The 23,235-nt window shown below is 41.7% G+C and overlaps 1 protein-coding gene across 1 annotated transcript; it reads right to left on the bottom strand.

Moving 5' to 3' along the window:
- Positions 1-3,950: 3,950 nt before the first annotated feature.
- LOC137374985 (extracellular calcium-sensing receptor-like) lies at positions 3,951-16,961 on the bottom strand. The gene is made up of 5 exons (XM_068041604.1): positions 16,677-16,961; positions 14,057-14,893; positions 7,703-7,930; positions 7,207-7,330; positions 3,951-4,858 (listed from the first exon to the last, which is right to left on the bottom strand). Exons 1-5 carry the CDS (start codon positions 16,932-16,934, stop codon positions 3,951-3,953), a joined length of 2,355 nt encoding a protein of 784 aa, XP_067897705.1. The 5' UTR covers positions 16,935-16,961.
- Between the last annotated feature and the right edge of the window lie 6,274 nt (positions 16,962-23,235).

The raw sequence follows: 23,235 nt of genomic DNA on the forward strand, positions 1-23,235 counted from the left end.
CTAGCCTCAACTATCACCAGTAACCTGTCTCTAGATGCAGAAATCAACAAGCACATGGGAAAGGCTTCCACTGCTATGTCCAGACTGGCCAAGAGAGTGTGGGAAAATGGCGCACTGACACGGAACACAAAAGTCCGAGTGTATCAAGCCTGTGTCCTCAGTACCTTGCTCTATGGCAGCGAAGCCTGGACAACGTATGTCAGCCAAGAGCGACATCTCAATTCATTCCATCTTCGCTGCCTCCGGAGAATACTTGGCATCAGGTGGCAGGACCGCATCTCCAACACAGAAGTCCTCGAGGCGGCCAACATCCCCAGCTTATACACACTACTGAGTCAGCGGCGCTTGAGATGGCTTGGCCCTGTGAGCCGCATGGAAGATGGCAAGATCCCCAAAGACACCTTGTACAGCGAGCTCGCCACTGGTATCAGACCCATCCATGTCTCCAGGCCGTCCATGTCTCCGCTTTAAAGATATCTGCAAACGCGACATGAAATCCTGTAACATCGATCACAAGTCGTGGGAGTCAGTTGCCAGCATTCGCCAGAGCTGGCAGACAGCCATAAAGGCGGGGCTAAAGTGTGGCGAATCGAAGAGACTTAGCAGTTGGCAGGAAAAAAGACAGAGGCGCAAGGGTAGAGCCAACTGTGTAACAGCCCCGACAATCAAATTTTTCTGCAGCACCTGTGGAAGAGCCTGTCACTCTAGAATTGGCCTTTATAGCCACTCCAGGCGCTGCTCCACACACCACTGACCACCTCCAGGCGCTTACCCATTGTCTCTCGAGATAAGGAGGCCAAAGAAGATTAAATTCTCTAAGCAGAACAGTCCCTTTTAAACCTAGAAGGCTGCGTTGTTTGTGGTCCTGTCGAAGTGTTGTAGATTTCTGATGGTTAAGATTTCGGTTTGGAGATGGCAGTCACTTACAGTTCTCTGCTACACCAAGCTGAAGTGTCGAATTAACAGCAGGGCTCCTTCCTTGTTTTGGCTGGATGTCTTTCCACAGGTTCTCGCTGGACAGCTCTTCTGTGATGTTGCTGTGATCTTTTCTCTCTCTCTCGCCAGGGGGTTACCGTTTAAGGTCACAATTCATCATTAGCATTTATGATACCTAACACATGTTTTCCCCTGATGTGACCACACAATGGACTAGGATTTGGAATCCATGGCCATCCATTAATGTCTGGATATATGTAAGCCTGTTGAGATGTAGTACTTCACACCTTCTTTGTTTCAGAAGTGCCCCTTCAATTCAAGAATGTCTCTTGATGATTTCAGAGTGGGTGTAACTGATACCTCGTGGCCTGGAATGTATCCTTTTGCCCTTAACAGACAGAGAGGCATGTCAGACACAAGCCAGGTCATTTGACCTTCCACAGCCATCTTTTTGCAGCATTGTCTGCCTTTACTAAAAGGAAAATTCAATTTTAAAGAATCCACCTTGGATAAAGTTCATATCTTGAAAGTAGAAATATGATATTTCTTTACTGGGCATGACGATAAGATGACAAGATCCAATTAGAAATGTAAACAGATAAGATAAAAGATAGAAAACATTTTGGAGCAGAAGAAACTTTCGTAAAATGAGGGGTGACTTATCTGAGGTCACGTGGAAAGAAATCTTAACACACAAGATTGTAGAGAAACAGGAGGGCTTTTAAAAAAAGAAATAGATTGCAAAAGTACAGAATAAGTACACTACATTAAAATCCCATGAAACTACTATCAGATTCAGAATGCCATGGACAAATAAAGAGATAGTTGCTTGGTAGTACAGAATTTAAGTATTGCTGAAAAAGAGACATGCTATCGAAGCATATCATCTTGCACTCATCAGGACAAATGCAAAGATGCCAAATTTCAAAGGGAGCAAATATTTATACAGCATAAGAAAGGGATGCTGATTCGTTGGCAAGTCGACTCTGATTGGTCAGAGCTTTGCCATGGAGAGTGCTGTATGGTCTTGAAACTTGGACTGCATACCAGAAGCAAGAATACGGTTTGGTTTCATTCCATATGCGTTGCAGGAGAAAGTTCCTTGGGATCCATTGGCAGCATAGAGTCTTCAACACAGAAGTACTGCAACTTTCTAATTCAGAAAGTGTCATGGCAATGCTCAAGTGACATCGACGATCATGGCTAGGCCACATCTTTAGGATGGATGATGGTCGCCTACCGAAAGATATCCTCTATGGAGAGCTGGATAGTGCCAGTAGATCCATTGGGCGGCCAAAGCTAAGATACAGAGACTCATGCAAGCAATATATTATTTCATCCAAATTGGCTTAAACGCCACATGATCAAAGCATTTAGCGCCGAAGTCTCCACATTGGAACGCAAACATTTAAAGAACTATGCCTGAAAATTGCTCCAGAAAAATAATCTTTGCAGGAAGGACTATACGACAGTAGACTCTGCATCAGCGAATTATGATCTTCAATGCCCCCATTTCAACCGGCAATATCTTGCTCAGATTGGACTGTATGCCTGCCAGAAGACTCACAATAGATGAGTAGTGCATGTGAATCATCCGCAACGATGAAAATCCAAAGAGACATTTGGGATACCTAAGAGGAAGGATAGCCAATTGTGATCAGAAAATGATGATGGTATTTATTAAGTATTTTACATCAGTCTTCACAAGAACAGAATCGGAGATGAAGTCAATAATGAAATAATTGGCCGTAATTTTCACTTTGCGCATTCATGTGAAGGGGTTACTGGCGAATCGACAACCCATTTTATATGTCTCCCGATCTTAATGCAGAAAATTGTAAACTGATCCCTTTCGAAAGGAATAATGAGGAGATGCATCGAGTTCAATAGAAATAGAAACTGGGAGAGAGGTAAAATGGCTGCAGATTTGCAGTTACCAGTCTTACACCATGGAACAAGGTTACTATCTATCGCTGTAAACAGTATAGGACAGAGGCTGTGGGTAATTTCCATTTTTAACAACAGGGACCAGATCATTCACGCATTTTACCAGTGCCAGACTTTCATGATCAAAAGAAGGCTTTGTCAGAGGTGGCCCTGAAGACGGGCCAGAAAGCAGGGGCCAACTCCACATTGGCCGTTTGGGGGAGCTCCCACGGATTCCATGACAATCTAGAAGCTGAAGACAAGAGAGCCAACCTCCAAGAGCTTCTTTCCAATCGGACGATCAGCATCTCTTCAGTCTCAGCAGTGCCACGGGAAGTGGTGACCACTGCTGGGACTGCACCCAACTGGGAGAAGCAGCTTCGACGCCACCCTGGGAAGAATGTAAGTGGAGTTATGGTCTCCGGAGCCAGTCAGGCATGCCCTGGCAAAGGGGATGATGGCTGGTAAGGGCAGGGGCCAGCGCCACTGGAGGGACCCTCGGTGGGCTACAGGTTGCTGGAATAGGAAGGCCCCACAAACCCGTAGGGACACTGCCAGGGTCAACCAGGTGGTCTCCCCACGAGGCAGAGGGCCCACATGGCACTGGTAAAATGCCAGTGGCCCAGGGAAGAAACCCTTTATTGACCACTTAAATGGCACAATTGGCCTCTGTTTGGGAGGGTGTCCTCCACCTTCCCTGCTCCTAGCAAAATGCCATGGCAGCGGGAAGGCGCGCCACACAGCGCCTCGCCTCCTGTTCCACTTCTGCAGACCCCATAAAATTAAAGTGCGGAGAGAAACTCCAAGAAGTTCAATAACACCCCGCTCCACTATCACCAGCTGGTGAAGTGGAATATTACAACCGAAGATAGGTCGCGCGTAAAGAATTAGATGGAAGTGAGCTGAAGGAATTATATTCCAGAAAAATATGTTTCTTCTCATGACGTGAGCCGAAAACTAGAGAATAATGGTTTTCTTAAGGAAACATTGTAACAATAACTGCGGTAAGTAAATGTAATCTGCAGCAATGACTGAAAGAATAAAACAACTTTTATAGGACCTTGACCATGTTATCTCAATTGAATCATTCAGTTTGCATCTGTTTTATTCATTAGGTGTTTTTTGGTATTCTCTTCACGTTTTAACAAGATAATGTAACATTTTGGAGCAAAGATGCAGCTCAGCAGCCCAAAGGTCGACGCTAAAATTGCAAATATTTCCACAGCGACCGTATATTTTCCGGGAGTGCTCACGTAAGCGGGGATAAAAGTTACCCAAACTGCAAAAAAGATGAGCATGCTGAAGGTTATAAATTTAGCTTCATTGAATTTGTCTGGTAACGCTCGGGCCAAGAAGGCTAAAATTAGACATGTACCAGCTAAGATACAGATGTAACCGAACACACAGCAGAAAGCGACAGTGGAACCCACATCACACTCAAGGATAATCTTCGCGCTTTGATACTTGGTATTTTTTGCTGGGAGTGGGGGTGATGTCACCAACCAGATCGCACAAATTATAATTTGAATCAATGTACAGAGAAAAACAATGGATCTTTGTTGTTTGGGTCCAAACCATTTCATCACATTACTGGCCGGCAGGGTTGTTTTAAATGCCATCAGGACTACCAGAGTTTTACTAAGAATACAGGAAATGCACAGAGCAAAGCTAACTCCAAACACGGTGTGACGGACCATACATGACCATGGCGATGGTTGTCCGATGAATGCAATGGAGCACAGAAAGCACAGTATTAATGAGGTTAACAGAAGGAAACTTAATTCCGAATTGTTGGCCCTTACAATGGGGGTGTGTCTGAAATATAAGAAAACAGCTGCGACAGCTCCCGTGGTACAAGCTCCAAAAAGTGAAATAGCCGTGAGTGTAACTCCTATGATGTCATGAAAGGAGAGAAACTCAATTTCCTTTGGTATGCACCGATCTGTTCGATTATTGGACCACTGTTCCAACGGACAGATGAAACACTCTAACGAATCTGCAAAGTAAATAAAGAATCTTAGTGACTGTTTTTAGATAAACATCAGAAATGCTACGTGTGGGTCTTCGCAAGTTAACGGATGAGGGAGACCATTTGGTTGAATTCATCAATGCAGAAAGACAGCGTATCTCTTCATTTTAGTTGTTTCTTAAATTATTTCAAGGTTTTTGCTTCGCTACTCTCTAAATATCTCTTCCAGATGCTATTCATTTTGTACTTGAAGAGCTACCTCCTACTCGTAGTCGTAAATTTAACTTTTTCTAGCTTGACCCTTTGTGCCCTCCTTGTCTTACACTCGGAATTTGGTTCAATGTAACATTCAAGACCGATATTTAAACAAGATTGACGCTGTTATATCCTGTTATATGATCGCACGTTAAATCCCTCGTTTTTCGGTTGAAAAGTTGCTTTTTAAACGCCATTTTTTCCCTCAATGGTAGTTTAAATTAAGCGACTTCTATAATGGGTGAACGATCCACCAAGCAAATTGTGCCCAGGGCAGCAAATTGAAAATCTGCTCCGAAGTTTCATCAGTTTCGCAGGGGAACAAGCACGGAAGGCCCAGCTAAATGGTACAAATGGTTTACTCTTTTTCTCCGGGGTTCTCATCGCTCTTCTGCTGAAGTTACAGAGGACAAGTGTGAAAATTCACCCTCTTTCCCTAAATCTAGTTCTTTTTAGATTTAACACAATACAAAGATTTGACACTTCACAAATATAAACATTTTTAAGAGATAGAGGGGTTGTTCAGCAGAAATTATAAATTAGTTCGCCGTTTACCACACGTTATACCTCATTCAACGAGTTGTAAATTTTTCAAGGGTTTTTGCCACGAGGCCAAGAGCCGGGAAAGTGGAAAGTCACATGAAATCACGTGATTCCTAACATTTTCATCTGCCAGGACTTCTAAAATGCACCCCGTGGAGAAACAGGAAACCACTGGCAGCAAACTGGATTTCCGCGTTTAACTGTATGTTACGCCATATATTGCTGTCAGTTTCAGAGAGTAATGACGGCGAACGCTAATAGTTTTGCCTTCATTTCAACTACAAAATTTCAAGACAATTCATTTTTCATTGACGTCAATCACCAGCAAGATAAACCTCCGCCTAGAAGTCTCTTCCAACCTCTTCCGTAGCTATTTCAATATTTCTTGCATTGCCCAATTTCATGCAGTCAGGATGATTTTTCTACCATTGTTCTGTCAAAATAAACACTGAGCCTCTTGATACCATCTTCAAGTTTTACATATTTGCAGAATTTCTGAATATAAGTCATTGATACAAAATACACGAATTTGTGGTTCTAACACTGCATCAGTAAGAATATCTATCGAAACCTTTTCCCCTTGATAATGCTCCTGTAACAGGACCCATTGTTTTCTGTCCATCAACCAGTCTTGTGCACTTCTGCAAAATTCAACCTGAACCTTTACAATCTTACGCTGGACCAGTACCCTTTTATATGGAACTTTGTCGCAATTCATTTTTTGTAAATCTAGGTGACCTGCCTAAGAAGGTAGCCAACGGTGAACTTGGGTTGCCACTTCCTTAAAGAGTCTGAAAAATTGGTGAGACTATAGTTTCCTTTTCAAATGCCGAGCTGAGTGCAATTTACTATATATTTTGCATGCAGCTAATCTTGAAGTTTAATCTTGATAATTGCTTCAAATACTTATGCGGAAATGAAGTAAGGTGAATGGGAGTTGAAATTGGCCTTCAGTGCTCGCGTGAATTGGGCGTACTATACAACGGACATCCGATTTGCTATTGTCTGTTTCTTGTTACCTCTGATGAGCAATATCATCCAAATGTATCGATAGTGGCTTGTATTTGGGTAGATTTTCTGAATATGGGTATCAAATTTTTAAAAGCTTTGAATATATTTTACTTCCTCGGTGCCCAACAACTCTTTAATGGTTGCCACTATCTCACGAATCTTTGCGCAAGCATCTCTCAAAATGTTGTATAAAAACATGACGTGATTCTAGAGGTTCGTTTATTTTCAACCCTTTAAGTCAGTGAATCACTTTTATCTTACCCCTTTCAACGTCACTAATTCAGGCCAGCTAACGGCAGGAACAGCATGTTGAACTCATCTGCCCCTGTGAATGCTTGGAGAAAATAATTATTCAGAATAGTAACTATTTTGTGCTGATCCTCGGCATCCAGTCTGTTTGTTACTTTTAATAGTTTTCACCTCTTTGAATTTTCCCTTACTACTTTGATGGCTTTTTGCTGTTTTGCATTGATTCGGGAACTATACATAATTACTGCACATTTTAAATAGGTCCCAATTATACTTCTTGTTACAAACTGCAACAAGGATCAATGTTGATACTATACCTGTTTGATTACTAATCGTTCCTTCAGCACACGGGACACAATCAAAGCAGCAAATTGGTTTGCCTTTTTGAGACGCTTTCCTCGTCCCTGCAAGGCAGCTTTCACTACACACTGAGACTGGTGCCTGCAGAAAGAGCAGATGTAGTCATAAACATGAACATAAAGCTGATCGATTGTCGTTAAAAGCCCAGTTGGTTCATTAATATTCCTCATGAAAGGAAACCTTACCAGGTCTGAACTACAGTTGACCCTAATCCTGTATCAAGCTAGTTGACTCTTAAAAACCCTTTGAAATAGCCCAGCAAGTATTTCAATTGTATCAAACTATTACGAGCGGTTGAAGAAGAAGGCCCACCACCACCTCCTCAAGGGCAACTCGGAATGGACAATGTTTTTTTAAGGGGCCATTTATTCAGAACAACATAAGGTATAAATGTCTGGGGGCGCGGGCGGTAAAAATTCAAAGGATGTAATACGCAGTTAATAAGATCCTTACTATGTTGCCTCCTTGATGCCAAACGATTCTACTTTTCTCCAGTTGAAGTTCCTTTCCAGCCGGCAACGATGCGTCATAATAACCAACTTCAACAAACCGAACAGTCCCATCTGCGCCCTTCTGCCAGTTTATCAGATCATACGAAGCGACGGGATCTCCATTCTTATTAAAGCTTACTTCTTCCCCAAAAATATCGATAAATTTCACTTCCTTTATGTAGTGCAAAAGCTTTAAGAGATTATGCAATTTCATTAATAAAATGTGAAAATAGCTCACAAATGAACAGGAATCTTGTTTTTCAATGGCCTTTGATAAAGTGACTTATAATAGGCTCATAAATAAGGTCCGTACGAACATACGAATTAGGAGCAGAAGTAGGCAATTTGGCCCCTCGAGCCAGTTCCACCTTCAATAAGATCGTGGCTGATCTGTTTCTGTCTCGAATTCCACACTCCCATCTAACCCCGATAACCCTTACCTAAGAAGAATCTATCTACCTGCGCCTTAAAAATATTCAATGACGCCACCTTCACCACCTTCTGAGGCAGAGAATTCCAATGTTACACAACCCTCTGAGAGAAGAAAATTCTCCTCCTCTCTGTCCTGAAAGGGCGAACCTTAATTTTAAAACGGCTCCCCCTAAGTTCTGGACTCACCCAAAAGAGGAAATATCCCCTCCACATTTACTCTCTCAAGACCGTTCAGGATCATATATACTTTAATCAAGTCTCCCTTCACTCTTCTAAACTCCAGTGAAAACAAGCCCAGTCTGTCCAACCTTTCCTCATGGGGCATTGGCATCAGTTTTGGAACCGGGGTGATCTGTACCGATGGGACGGTCTCCACCTGAACCGATCTGGAACCAGTGTTCTAGTGAAACGGATAAATAGGGTGGTCTCTAGGACTTTGAACTAGTGACCGGGGGGGGGGGGGGGGAGGGAAAGGGAAAACGACAGAGAGTATGATGATAAATAAAAAGGTAAGCAGCAGGCTAACATGTGTGCAGGAGGGTTTAAGTTCAAGGCAGACTATGAAAGAAGCAGAAAGGAAGGTTAACTCAGGATTTATTATTAGAGATGTTGGAAATCATGAGGGTAAGAAAGCTAGCGTAAAGGCACTTTACCTGAATGCTCGTAGCGTTCGTAACAAGGTTGATGAGTTAACGGCACAAATAATCGTGAATAAATATGATTTGGTAGCCATTACGGAGACATGGTTACAGGTTGGTCACGACTGGGAGTTAAATATCCAGGGGTACCAGACTATTCGGAAGGACAGACAGGAAGGTAAGGGAGGTGGTGTCGCTCTGATACTCAAGGACGACATCAGGGCGGTGCTGAGAGATGATATAGGTTCTATGGAGAATGAGGTTGAATCCATTTGGGTGGAAATTAGAAACTCTAAGAAGAAAAAGTCATTGATAGGCGTAGTCTATAGGCCACCAAATAATAACATCACATTGGGGCGGGCAATAAACAAAGAAATAACTAATGCCTGTAAAAATGGTACGGCAATTATCATGGGGGATTTTAATCTACATGTAGATTGGTCGAACCAGCTCAGTCAGGGTAGCCTTGAGGAGGAATTCGTTGAGTGTATCCGTGATAGTTTTCTTGAACAGTATGTAATGGAACCGACGAGAGGGCAAGCTATTCTAGATCTAGTCCTGTGTAATGAGACAGGAATAATTAATGACCTCATAGTTAGGGATCCTCTTGGAAGGAGTGATCACAGTATGGTTGAATTTAGAATACAGATGGAGAGTCTGAAGATAAAATCCAATACCAGGGTCCTGTGCTTGAACGAGGGGGACTACAATAGAATGAGGGAGGACTTGGCTAAAGTAGACTGGAAACAAAGATTTTACGGTGGGACAGTTGACGAGCAATTTTTCAAAGTGCTCAGCAAAAGTATATTCCAGTGAAAAGGAAGGACTGGAAGAAAAGGGGTAATCTGCCATGGGTGTCTAAGGAAATAAGGGAGGCTATCAAATTGAAAGAGAAGGCATACAAACTGGCTAAAAGCAGCATGAAACTAGAAGATTGGGAAAACTTTAAAGGTCAACAGAAAGCTACAAAAAGAGCTATAAAGAAAAGTAAGATAGAACATGAGAAAAAAACTAGCACAGAATATAAAGACAGATAGCAAAAGTTTCTATAAATATATAAAACGAAAAAGAGTGGCTAAAGTAAACGTTGGTCCTTTAGAGGATGAGAAGGGGAATTTAGTTATGGGATATGATGAAATGGCCGAGGCATTGAACAGGTATTTTGTATCTTCAGTGGAGAACATTAATAACATGCCAGTAATTGACAAAGAGACGAACATAGGTGAGGACCTGGAAACAATCATTATTACAGAAGAGGTAGTGTTGGTCAAGCTAATGGAGCTAAGGATTGATAAGTCTCCTGGCCCTGATGGAATGCATCCCAGGGTACTAAAAGAGATGGTGGGAGAAATAGTAGGTACACTGGCGGTAATTTTCCAAAATTCGCTGGACTCTGGGGTAGTCCCAGCTGATTGGAAAACAGCAGATGTGACGCCACTGTTTAAAAAGGGAGGTAGACAAAAGATGGGGAATTATAGACCGGTTAGCTTAACTTCTGTAGTGGGGAAGATGCTTGAGTCTATTATCAAGGAAGAAATAGCAGGGCACCTCGATAGAAATTGTCCCATTGGGCAGACGCAGCATGGGTTCATGAAGGGCAGGTCATGCTTGACAAATCTTTTGGAATTCTATGATGACATTACGAGCAAGGTGGACAATGGGGACCCAGTGGATGTGGTGTACCTAGATTTCCAAAAGGCCTTTAACAAGGTGCCGCACAAGAGGCTGCTGCATAAGATAAGGATGCATGGCGTTAGGGGTAAAGTATTAGCATGGATAGAGGATTGGTTGACTAACAGGAAGCAGAGAGTGGGGATAAATGAGTGCTATTCTGGGTGGCAATCAGTCAATAGTGGTGTGCCTCAGGGATCGGTGTTGGGACCGCAATTATTTACAATTTATATAGATGATTTGGAGTTCGGGACCACGTGTAGGGTGTCAAAGTTTGCAGATGACACTAAGATGAGTGGCAGAGCAAAATGTGCAGATGACTGTGAAACTTTGCAGAGGAACATAGATACATTGAGTGAGTGGGCAAAGGTCTGGCAGATGGAATACAATGTTAATAAATGTGAAGTCATTCATTTCGGTAGGAGTAACAGTAAAAAGGATTATTACTTGAATGGTAAAAAGTTGCAGCATGCTGCTATGCAGAGGGACCTAGGTGTCCTTGTGCATGAATCGCAGAAGGTTGGTCTGCAGGTACAGCAAGTAATTAGGAAGGCAAATGGAATTTTGTCCTTCATTGCTAAAGGGATTGAGTTTAAAAGCAGAGAGGTTATGTTGCAGCTCTATAAGGTACTGGTGAGGCCGCAACTGGAGTACTGTGTGCAGTTTTGGTCTCCTTACTTGAGAAAGGATATACTGGCACTGGAGAGGGTGCAGAGGAGGTTCACTGGGTTGATTCCGGAGTTGAGGGGGTTGGCTTATGAGGAGAGACTGAGTAGATTGGGATTATATTCATTGGAGTTCAGAAGAATGAGGGGGGATCTTATAGAAACATATAAAATCATGAAGGGAATAGATAAGATACAAGTAGAGAGGATGTTTCCACTGGCAGGTGAAGCTAGGACAAGAGGGCATAGCCTCAAGATTAGAGGGAGCAAATTTTAGGACTGAATTAAGAAGGAACTTCTTCACCCAGAGGGTTGTTAATCTATGGAATACATTGCCCAGTGAAGTAGTTGATGCTTCTTCAGTAAACGTCTTTAAAGCTAAGGTAGATATCTTTTTGAACAATAGAGGAATTAAGGGATACTGTGGGAGCGCGGGTAAGTGGATCTGAGTCCACGAAAAGATCAGCCATGATCTTATTGAATGGCGGAGCAGGATCGAGGGGCCGGACGGCCTACTCCTGCTCCTAGTTCTTATGATCTTATGATCTTATGAACCCGCTCATTCCAGGTATCAAATCTAGTAAACCTCCTCTGAACCACCTCCAATGCACTTACATCCTTCCTTAAATAAGGAGACCAAAACTGCACACAGTATTCGAGATGTGGTCTCACCAATGCCCTGTATAACTGAACTATAACATCCTTAGGTTTGTTTTCGATTCCTCTCACAGTAAAGCATAGCATTCCATTAGCCTTCTTTACTACTTGCCGTACCTGCATACTAACCTTTTGTGATTCATGCACCAGAACACCGAGATCCATCTACACCTCGGAATTCTGCAGTCGTTCCCCACTTAAGAAACCCTCTGCTTTTTTATTCTTCCTGCCCATGTGAACAACTTCATATTTTCCCACATTACACTCCTCCTGCCAGATTTTTGCCCACTCACTCAACCTATCTATATCGGTCTGTAACCTCCTTATGTCCTCTTCACAACATACTTTCCTATAAATCTTTGCATCATCTGCAAATTTAGCTACCATGCCATCGCTCCCCTCATCTAACTCATTGATATAAATTGCAAAAAGTTGAGCCCCCAGTACAGGCCCCTGCGGACTCCAGTCGTCACATCCTGCCAATCAGAAAAGGACCCATTTATGCATACGGTCTGTTTTCAGCCAACCATTCTTCTATCCATGCTAATATGTTACCCCCTACACCATGAGCTCCTACTTTGAGCAGAGAATGTGGAATCAGGGGACAAGTGGCAGAATGGATGGCTAGATGGCTTTAAGACACAAAGCAGAGAGTGGGGGTAAATGGTAGGTATTCAGAGTGGCAAAAGGTAGAAAATAGTATTCCATGACAACCAGTGCTGGAACCACTGTTATTGACAATTTACGTAGACGATTTGGACGTTGGAATAAAAACACAATTTCTAAATTTGCGGATGACAACAAATTTGGGAGATTGGCGTGGGGCTGGACAATACTGAAGAGAACTGAACAAATTGCACGAAGACATTAAAAAACTTGCAGAATGGGAAAATAATTGGCAAATGAAGTTCAACACAGGCAAATGTGAGTTTGTACATTTTGGTAGGAAGAATAGGGGAGTCAATTATTACTTGGAAAGCACAAGTCTAGGTGGGGTAGAGTAATAAAAAGATCCAGAAGTACAAATACGCCAATCACTAAAAATTGCACCACAAGTTAGCAAGTCCATAAAACGGCAAATCAAGTACTGGGCTTTATTTCGAGAGGGATAGAATTGAAAAGTAGTGAGGTTATGCTGAACCTGTATTGATCATTGGTTAGACCACACTTGAGAGTACTGCATGCGGATCTGGTCGCCATATTTTAGAAACGATACAGAGGCACTGCAGATGGTGCAGTGAAGATTTACAAGAATTGTACCATAAATGCGTGGGTAAGCATATCAGGAAAGGATTGACAGGCTGGGTCGCCTTTCTCTTGTAAAAGGAAGGCTGGGGGCTGATAAAGATTTTTTAATTATAAAACTTTTTGATAGAGTGGATACAAAGAGAAAGATTCCTTCTGTGGGGACGTGCATAACTAGAAGTCATCAATAGAAGATTGTCACCAAGACATCGAATAAGGAATTTAGAAAAAAACTTCTTTACCCAAAGAGTGGTGAAAATGTGAAACGTGTTACCTCAGGGTGTGGTTGAAGTGAACAGCATGGGGGTATTTAAAAGGAAGCTAGAGAGGCATATGAGGGAGAAAGAAATACAGGGTTACGATGATAGATTAAGATGAGGAAAGATGGGAGGCGTTCGAGAGGCGCGTAAACGACGGCATAGAACAGTTGAGACGAATGGCCTGTTTTTGTGCCACATAGGCTATATAATCCTCTAAATCGGCCATTCAGACCATCGTGCCTGTTCTACCACTCAATTATATCATGGTTTACCTATAAAAAATTTTGAAGTTAGCAGTAGGTTTAGTCACTGATAACATTTGTGATTCAGTAGAAATTTTCAAATAAACATGTCTTAACTGACAATGTTTTCTACTTTCTAATGTACTTTTTGCACTATTAGATATTTCATCAGCTCCAAAAGTTATTTAATTACGTAATGAAAGCCAATTACGATTTGTGTTGGAATGTTTCAATGTAACTAAATATTAGGCTTGGCGTATAATTGACGGAAGATGCTTTACCGCCCGCTTTGAATGCCTGTTGAAGCTGAATATAATCCCCCGCAAAACAAGTGGACTCGCACTTGCCGCCCGTTAAGCAGCATTGCTATTATTCTGTTCCATTACAATCAGTGGAATTGCATTTCGCGTGGATCGTACAACAAGCCATACTGCTGTTTTGCCCTGCCTAATTCCAATTTCACGTTGTCCGTTTCGCATGAAGATTAAACATCAGCACTATCCTACCTGCCAAGGCACGATATTTGACTTGTCTCCACAGGTTTTGTTGGCAAATGGGCCTTTTCCATTTTCACAGAAATGCAGATTATGAAGGGCATGAGCTATAGCGTAAACAGCTTTGTAAACATTGTAGGAACCCCGTAACTCCGACACATCAGCGTATGTGGTTTCAGTTTTCTCTAAGCTCTCTGAACCGGTGCATGGTTTGAAAGGATATGGTGATACATTTTCTGCCAATGTTTGATTGGAGCCTTTTACACTGCAGCCAAAGACTTCCCGCCACAGTTCTTCTACAAACGGATTGTGTGGCGCTGTGGAAGGATGGAGTTTTACTAGAAACTCTCTCAGTCCTGGAATTTCCACTCTCCTTAATCCAAATCCAATTGTTCCAGACAATATTTCCAGAGTTTCTGCTGTCCACAGTGACGCTGATGTGACCCAGGCTTCACTCGCTATCAACTGAACGTCAGTAATATTCTGCAGAATAAGTTCTTTTACCAAAGCAGCGGTGAACCTCTCTGCACAGAATATTATAATCACCTTAGCAGATGATTTTTGAACTGTCTCCACGACTTGCGGCAATCTCTCCGCAGTACGAACAGGGGAGATGAATTCAATGAAAGCAACGCAGCTTTCAAACTTGGCAACCTCTTCAATAAATGCCATCATTCCAAATCGGCCATAATCATTGTCTTGCGCCACGATTCCAACCCAAGTCCATTTAAAATACTGCACTAGCCTGACTAGTGCTTTGATTTGAACCGCGTCGCTGGGAATGGTTCTGAAAAAAGTTGGGAATTCGTGCTTATCACTCAGACAGGTGCAAGAAGAAAAGTAACTGACCTGTAAAGGAAATCAATACATAAATATGTAAGTTATAAATAAAACCTCAAAAGTGCCAGAGTTATAAAAGGTACCCAAATGTATTTTTTATTAATTCATCGACGATATACGTTTCTTTAGGGACAACTGCCATAGCTGTCCTATTGATCCACGTTTTAAGTAGGTGTGTGATGACTCCCTCATGGTTAAAGTTCCTGATTAGATCAGGTATGTTTCTCTTCTACACTGTTGCTGTGATTGATCTCTAGCTTTAAGATATTTAAAAGTTTCAATAAATGTAAGTTAGACAGCGACGTCAACAAATATATCAATTTTAAAAGAACTTCAGGCAGAACGAAAAAGTCAAGCAGTAGGGGTCCTAACATCTCCAGGTGCATAAATCCTCCTTCAGAATCGCCAGACATTTATGCACTTATTTCAAAAAACTGTTTTTTATTTCTACAATGCACAGGGCCTTTGCAAGCCTGTCAAATAAAATACTAAGACACATTGGCAACTGTATACTTAGGAATATTAACTTTTCTTCACTTTACAAACGCATATCTCTTTCAGGTATCTTCATAATGTATCATTTTCTTTGTAATATACTGTTATGGATTTAACTTCCAAAATTATACGATAAATCGGCTCAGCTTTTGAAGTTTGATGTTAAACATGCAGCCAGCTGCGAACTTTGCTTTCACACAATTCGACTGCTACGATGACATAACATTAGGGTAGTGGTAATATTATAAGATTAGATCATAAAATATAGAAAAACATTTAAATTTAAAAAGGGTGCGATAATTGATAAACTAGTCAAATTATAGAGTCATACAGCACCGAAACAGGCCCTTCGGACCACCGAGTCCGCGACAACCACCAATTAATACTAACCCTACATTAATACCATTTCCCTCTCCCACCAATCAACCTGCAAGTCTTTAGTATGTGGGAGGAAACCCACATGGTCACAGGGAGAACTTGCAAACTCCACACAGACAGCACCCAGAACTGAACCTGGGCCGCTGGAGCTATGAGGTTGCGGTGTTAACCACTGCACCACCCAAATTAAGGAGGATAAAAGCCTGGTCCCCATGGATTTTATCTGTGCATATTAAAAGAAGTTAAAGATGTAGCAGAGGCATTATTACACATATACTATATCGACAATAATTTAAATTAAAGCCGTAAAATGCGGGTCGGATCCCCGGAGCCTTTATGTCGATGGCCAGCTCCCGTTCACCCAACGCAAAATCCAGCCCATAGAGGCATTAGAAAACACACGAAAACGATTCGCAAGGCTGATAGGAAAACTGAGATGTTATAACTATCAGGAAAAACAGAAAAAGTTTGGGATCTTTTTCTCTTCAATAGAGCAGGATGGGTGGTGACCGCGTAGAGGTCTTTGAGATAATGAGTACAAAGGCATTCGGGGTGTGAAGTCAACGTAAATTGGGACTGGAAACTAGCGTTAACTGTGACAGCCCGCCTGATTTCCCTTCCTACCGACTTCAGTGGATACGTCGATGCGGCCGGGTGTTATCGATGGGCTATCGAAAATATTGCGCTACTTCCTCGGACACAGTACAATCCCACCAATCCCCGAAAAGCCTTATGGATGCATTTTCAATGTGGTTTCACTTAGCCATCAAGGAAAATCAGTAATCTATGTTCTGCGAACTTATTCTCCAGTTTGATAGAGATGTGCAATAGCAAAGAGCTGCATAAAAGCTGTTAGGATTTAACTTCCATATCTAACAGAAGAATTCTTAGCACTTGATCAAAATAATTGTCATCTTACCATGCTAACGCTGAAAGGGGCTACCACTCTTGAAACTACGATAGATTGCGATGATCCACCATCTCCAACAATGACGGGTACCGATGGAAATCCAGCACATGCGTAATTAGAAACGGTTTCATCGTGCTCGTTAAGTAACTTCAGGGCCCCTTTAAGTCCCTGAGAGGGTGTTCCACAACTGTCTAGGATCTTGTAACCTAGAGTTATGTTCGGAAGCAACTCTTCATTCCTGTTTATTTCTTCGATGGAAAAGACCATCGTTTGGGCTAAGCGCAGACCCCTTTGGCTGAAACTATTACATATGCGCAGGATTAGTTCCCAATTTCTGGTGTTACTGGTTATGAACATTTCAATTAATCTGCAAAAACAGCTTGCACTTTTCCAGATCTGTGCTGTTTCATTAATGATTTCTTCAAAACTTATGATTCTAGAGTCACTGAATTACAGTATTTACAGCGTAATGCTAAGTCTGTAACTGACGCTGGCCAAATCAATCACAACAATATGAAGGAAAGAAGGATAGTAAAATAATATTTGGTTCTTCAAGTCTGTCCCACCTTTACATACACAGCTTATATTCACCATGCCCATCCCTAATTCCACGCTTTTACAGGCATAAAATAAATAAAACAGGAGAGAAACTTTAAGAAAGAAAAAAACTGTGGAAAATTACTCTCCGATTATGAAAGTTGTCCAAGGAAGCTTCAAGAGATCAAAGTCACTGATTAAGACAATTCCCAATAACGTAATTCTGATGAACGGTCACTGACCTGAAACGTTAACTTTTCTTCTCTCTCCACAGATCCTGCCAGACCTGCTGATTATTTCCAGCATTTTTTGTTTTTATTCCCAATAACGTACTTACTTTCTCTGTGTAGAGCTCTTTGACATGCCGGGTGACTCCTCCCGCTCCGTTTTGAATACCCGATAGTTCGGTATCTTATTCCAGAGGTCGGTGACTGCGAAAAGGTCCCTCCTGACATATACCTTAGTTCTATTACTTACATTAGTTAAAGCCCCTGGACCTTTGAAATAACTATTCCATGGAGACTGAGTAATTTTTCATCGTTTTGACAATCTTAATCATATTTCCTGGCTATATTTCAAAGTAAAACAGAAAGACAATCCCAGATCTCTAAGCCCATCTTGGTGATTAACATTTCTACATTTACCCCTGTATCGCTTCTGATCTTTCTGTTTCAAGAACATTTCAAGGACAATTTTCTTTTTGATAATGTTGTTGCCTGTCGGTCAATAGCTACCTAAAGTGTTCCAATGTTATAATAAGCATCTTATTCTAGCATTGTAGCTGTTAGCCAATCAAATCAAAGTAATTAGCAATAGTTTCTTGCTTGTTATAATGTCATTCATGCATAGCAAAAAAATGCTGCATTTGGGTTATAGATTAGAAAATCGTTATTAATAATTTCATCATTAATTCATTTACGGAGACAGCTTCAAAGTAGGATGAATCTTTATTCACTCTTCTGAAGACAAAGCGGCAGATCTTGAATTTGTGTGATCGTGTTAAACGGGTCATAGCGAGTCGACATCTGGTTTTACATCTCTCCTGAGTTTTATTCCTATTGGCATAGTGATTTCTATTGTATTCAATGGGAACAAAAATCCAGAGAGCTCTAATACTGGCTGCTGTGGCGCTATCACATTAACTACACTATCGCACAACGTCAAACTAACTCCCCCACCCACAGGTTTTATTTTCCTTTTCTCCAAGTGCAAAATAGGTTGCTGAATTGATAGCGTCCGTTTTCTCTATCCTTCAAGACGAATTGTACTCTCGAATTTTTCGAACTTTTTTTATTTTTGAACCATTGGTGTGAGCATTTCTCTATTCGCTATCTGCAGGGATGTCGACCAGGTGCTGAATGAAGACGCTTCTTTTGGCTAATGATAGCAAAATCACAGACATCTCGTTTTAGAGCAAGGTTCCATGTTCTCTTCAAACATTGACTGTAAGAAATCTTCTAAAGTATCTAAGATCTTATAACACATGTCGATCAAAACATTTCACACCCCATTCAGAGTGGACCAACTGAAATATCTGTCAGGTATTTTACTAAGTGTTTGAGCCATATTAACAAATTGACTGACATTTAAAAGCAACCTGCACTGTTTCTATACTGAATACTGAAGATTAATAACTTTTACTCACTGCTTGCAGCGTACTGGCGGAGGTTTGCTTTGGAATGAGTTATCGTCCGAAGTTATTCTTAGATGTAAGGAGAATAAACCGCCCAAGACAATGTCTCCATCTTTGAAAACTCCGGGACTGAACATCTCTCGATGTTTACACAAATGTTCAACTGGAGAAATCAGAGCTTCGATCGAGTTAAGTAAGAAAATAACCCAAAAGTGATGAAGTTGCATCATGATCATAGAAACGCGGTCCACATTTCAGGAATGATCCGTGCCTTTGAGTGAAAGACTATATAGTCTCAATAAGGAAAGCCCACGGTGCTATCGGGAATAATTAGCACAACCTGGTCCCCTCAGAATACTACAAGGTCTTGAAAGTTTCCGACGCAAGGTTATCCGTTTAGTCACTTGCGTTCAGTGTGACACCCAAGCAACACGTTTTCCAGCGCTCGAGGCGATCTCCCATTACACGGGCAGTATTAACTGTAATTAGATTAAGTGTGTATTTATGGGATCCATGGAAATGTATAATTTGCTCAAACTAATATTTCATCTCTATGTAAGAGAGAAGTACCGTTTCTAATTTGCTCCAAATATGGTTGTTCTGCCACTGCAACCCCACACCAAATGTCAGCCGTATAATATCCGACTTGGCTTTAAAATATATTTAAGTGACAGCAACATTTAACGGAATTCCGTGTCATTGGTTCCATTATACAGTGAAATATTGAATAGCCTTACATTGTAATTACTGAGTTTTAAAAAGATACTTCTCGGACACCACTGGCAGGATCTTTGCCGTCTAAACCTTGTTGCCCATGAGTCTTCCCTTCCTCCTCCACACTCCAACAACGAGTGCGAAGAGCTCATGGACTTCGTCATTACGATTCTGATCATCCGTCCACCGTTTAGCTGCCTTTCCCTAGCCCACTAAGAAAATGTCTCATAAGCCTCCCCTCTGCCCCAGCACTAAACTCGCATGTTACCCTACTCGCTCTCCTATCTTCCGTCATGCCCTCTCTGAGCTCATCTTCATTACGATACCCACCTCAACCCTATTCCTGCAAAACTGCTGACTACTGAACCTCGAACTGGAGCCACGCAGAAAGACGAGTGATTTCAGAAGATCCAACTTTCTGAATGTCTATGTCCGCTTTAAATGAATCTGCTTCTATTTAACCGATTATGTGTTTTCTGATGCTCTCATCTCGTTTTAAGAAGATAATGTAACATCTTATAGCAAAGATACAGCTCAGCAAACAAAAGCTCGTTGCGAAAATTGCAAATATTTCCATTGCGACCGTGTATTTTCCGGGAGGGTTTACATAAGCGGGGATAAAAGTAACAGACTACAAAGAAGATGAGCATGGTAAAGGTTATAAATTGAGACTTATAGCTATGATCATCTCCGGAAACAGTCGGGCTAAGGAAGTCAAAATTAAACCCATACAAGCTAAGCGCCCGATATAACAGAATACACAACAGAAGGCAACTGTGGAAACCACAAAGCACTCAAGGATAATTTTTTTCACATTGGTACTTGTTTTTAGATGGCAGTGGGGGAGATGTTACCAACCATGTTACATATATTATAATTTGAATCAATGCACAGAGAAAGACTGTTGATCTTTGTTGGGTGGGTCCAAACATTTCATCTCATTACTGGACGGCTGGTCCAAACCATTTCAGAGGAACATAGGAACAGGAGTAGGCTATTCAGCCCTTCGAGCCTGTCCCTCCATTCAATGAGATCATGGCTGATCCGTGGCCTAACTCCATATACCTGCCTTTGGCCCATATCCCTTAATATCTTTGCTTAACAAAAATCTATCTATCTCAGATTTAAAATTAACAACTGTTCTAGCTTCAACTGCTGTTTGTGGGAGAGAGTTCCAAACCTCTACCACCCTTTGCGTGAAGAAGTGCTTCCTAACATCTCTCCTGAACGGTCTGGTCCTACGTTTTAGACTATACCCCCTAGTTTTAGAATCTCCAACCAGTGGAAATAGTTTGTCTTTATATAGCCTGTCTTTTCCTGTTAATATCTTGAAGACTTTGATCAGATCACCACTTAACCTTCTAAATTCTAACGAAAACAGGCCTAATTTGTGTAATCTCTCCTCGTAACTTAGTCCCTGTAGTCCTGCTATCATTCTCATAACTGGCCGGCCAGGTCCAAACCATTCATCTCTCAGTGATCCAAAGAGCATTTTATTCATTCTCTAAATGGTATGGAACGTGATAAAATTGTTAACTTAAATTGAAGGCAAGAACAAAATACAGCAAAAAAAAAATGTGGAAGATTACAAACTCAAACATTAACTAAGATCATCACTTGTTAAGTTAAAAATTTCGCCGTCAGCACACGTGACCGGCTGCCCTTATCGAGTTGATTTTCTGGTGCCAACAGCGCATCTCTCATTACAAACCGAGAGTGATAACTGCAGCGGTAGAAAACCTATTGACAATACCAATCTAGAAGTAAACAGAAAGGAAAATCCGCCGGGCTGTACGGTGGGCGCACGCTGGATACTGTTTGCACGCGCACTAAACTTGAATAGCCCCCGTTTTTCATTAAAAGAAGATTTAAAACCATAGAAAATTACGGCACAGAAGGAGGCCATTCAGCCCACCGTGTCCTTGCCGGCCTAAATACTAGCCGCCCAATCTAATCTCACCTTCCAGCACCTGGTCCATAGCCTTGCAGGTTACAGCTCTTTAGGTGCATGTCCAGGTGCCTTTTAAAAGAATTGAGGGTTTCTGCCTCCATCAGTGATCCGGGCAGTGAATTCCAGACACCCACCACTATCTGAGTGAAAAGGTTTTTTGTCATGTCCCCTCTAATCCTTCTACCTTAAATCTGTGCCCCGTGTTAATTGACCTCTCTGCTAGGGGAAACAGGTCCTTCCTGTCTACTCTATCTAGGCCCCTCATAATTTTTTACACCTCAATTAAGCCTCCTCTGTTCTAAGGAAAATAACCACAGCTGAATCAATTTTTCCTCATAACTGCAACTTTCAAGCCCTGGCAACATTCTTGTAAATCTCCTCTCTACTCTGTCCAGAGCAATTTTGACCTTTCTGTAATGTGGTGACCAGAACTGTACACAATACTCCAACTGTGGTCTAATCAGCGTTTTATACAGTTCCAGCATTACATCCTTGCTTTTGTATTCTAGACCTCGGCAAATAAAGTAAAGCATTCCATATGCCTTCTTCAACACTCTATCTACCTGTCCTGCCACCTTCAGGGAGCTGTTGACATGCACTCCAAGGTCTCTCACGTTTTCTACCCCTCTCAATATCCCCCCCATTTATTGTGTATTCCCTCGCTTTATTTGCCTTCCCCAAATGCATTACCTGGCACCTCTCTGGATTAAATTCAATTTGCCACTTCTCCACCCACTCAGTCAAATCATTGATAACATTTTGGTGTCTATGGCTTTCCTCTTCACTAACAACTACATGGCCAATTTTTGTGTCATCAGCAAATTTCCAAATCATGCCTCGCACATTTAAGTCCAAGTCATTAATATATAACACAAACAGCAAAAGACTCAACACTGAGACTGTGGAATACCACGAGAAATAGCTTTCCATTCTCAAAAACATCAGTCAACTACTACCCTTTGTTTCCTGTCGCTGAGCCAATTTTGGATCCAACCTGCCACATTCCCCTTTATCCCATGGGCTTTCATTTCACTGACCAGTCTGTCATGCGGGACCTTGTCAAATGCCTTATTAAAGTCCATGTAGACCACATCCACTGCACTGCCCTCCTCAATCGTCCTTGTTACTTCCTCAAAAAACACAATTAAGTTAGGAAGACATGACCTTCCCCTTACAAATCAATGCTGACTATCCGTGATTAATCCGTGCCTTTCTAAGTGGCAGTTTATCCTGTCACTCAGAATTGATTCTAATTATTTACCCACCACCGACGTCAGACTGACTAGCCTATAATAATTTGGCCTATCCCCTGTACCCCTTTTAAACAATGATACAACTTTCGCAGACTCATCTGGTACCTCGCCTGTATCTAGTGAGGATTTGAAGATGATCCTCAGAGAATCTGCTATTTCCTCCCTGGCTTCCTTAAACAGTCTGGGATACAATCCATCTGGCCCTGGCGATTTATCCACTTTTAAGGATGTCAGACAATCTGGCACTTCCTCTTTCATTATGCTTATCGTATCTAATATTTCACACTCTTCCTCTTTAACTACAATGTCTGCATCAAACCTCTCCTTTGTGAAGGCAGAGTCAGAAAACTCATTCTGAACCCTTCCAGATCTTCTGCATCCACGCATAATTTCCCTTGTACATCTCTGATAGGCCCTACCCTGCAGTATAATGTGGCTAAATGTGAGGTTATCCACTTTGGTGGCAAAAACAGAAAGGCA

Source organism: Heterodontus francisci, chromosome 11, assembly GCF_036365525.1.
Source record: "Heterodontus francisci isolate sHetFra1 chromosome 11, sHetFra1.hap1, whole genome shotgun sequence".
Taxonomy (NCBI): Eukaryota; Metazoa; Chordata; class Chondrichthyes; order Heterodontiformes; family Heterodontidae; genus Heterodontus; species Heterodontus francisci.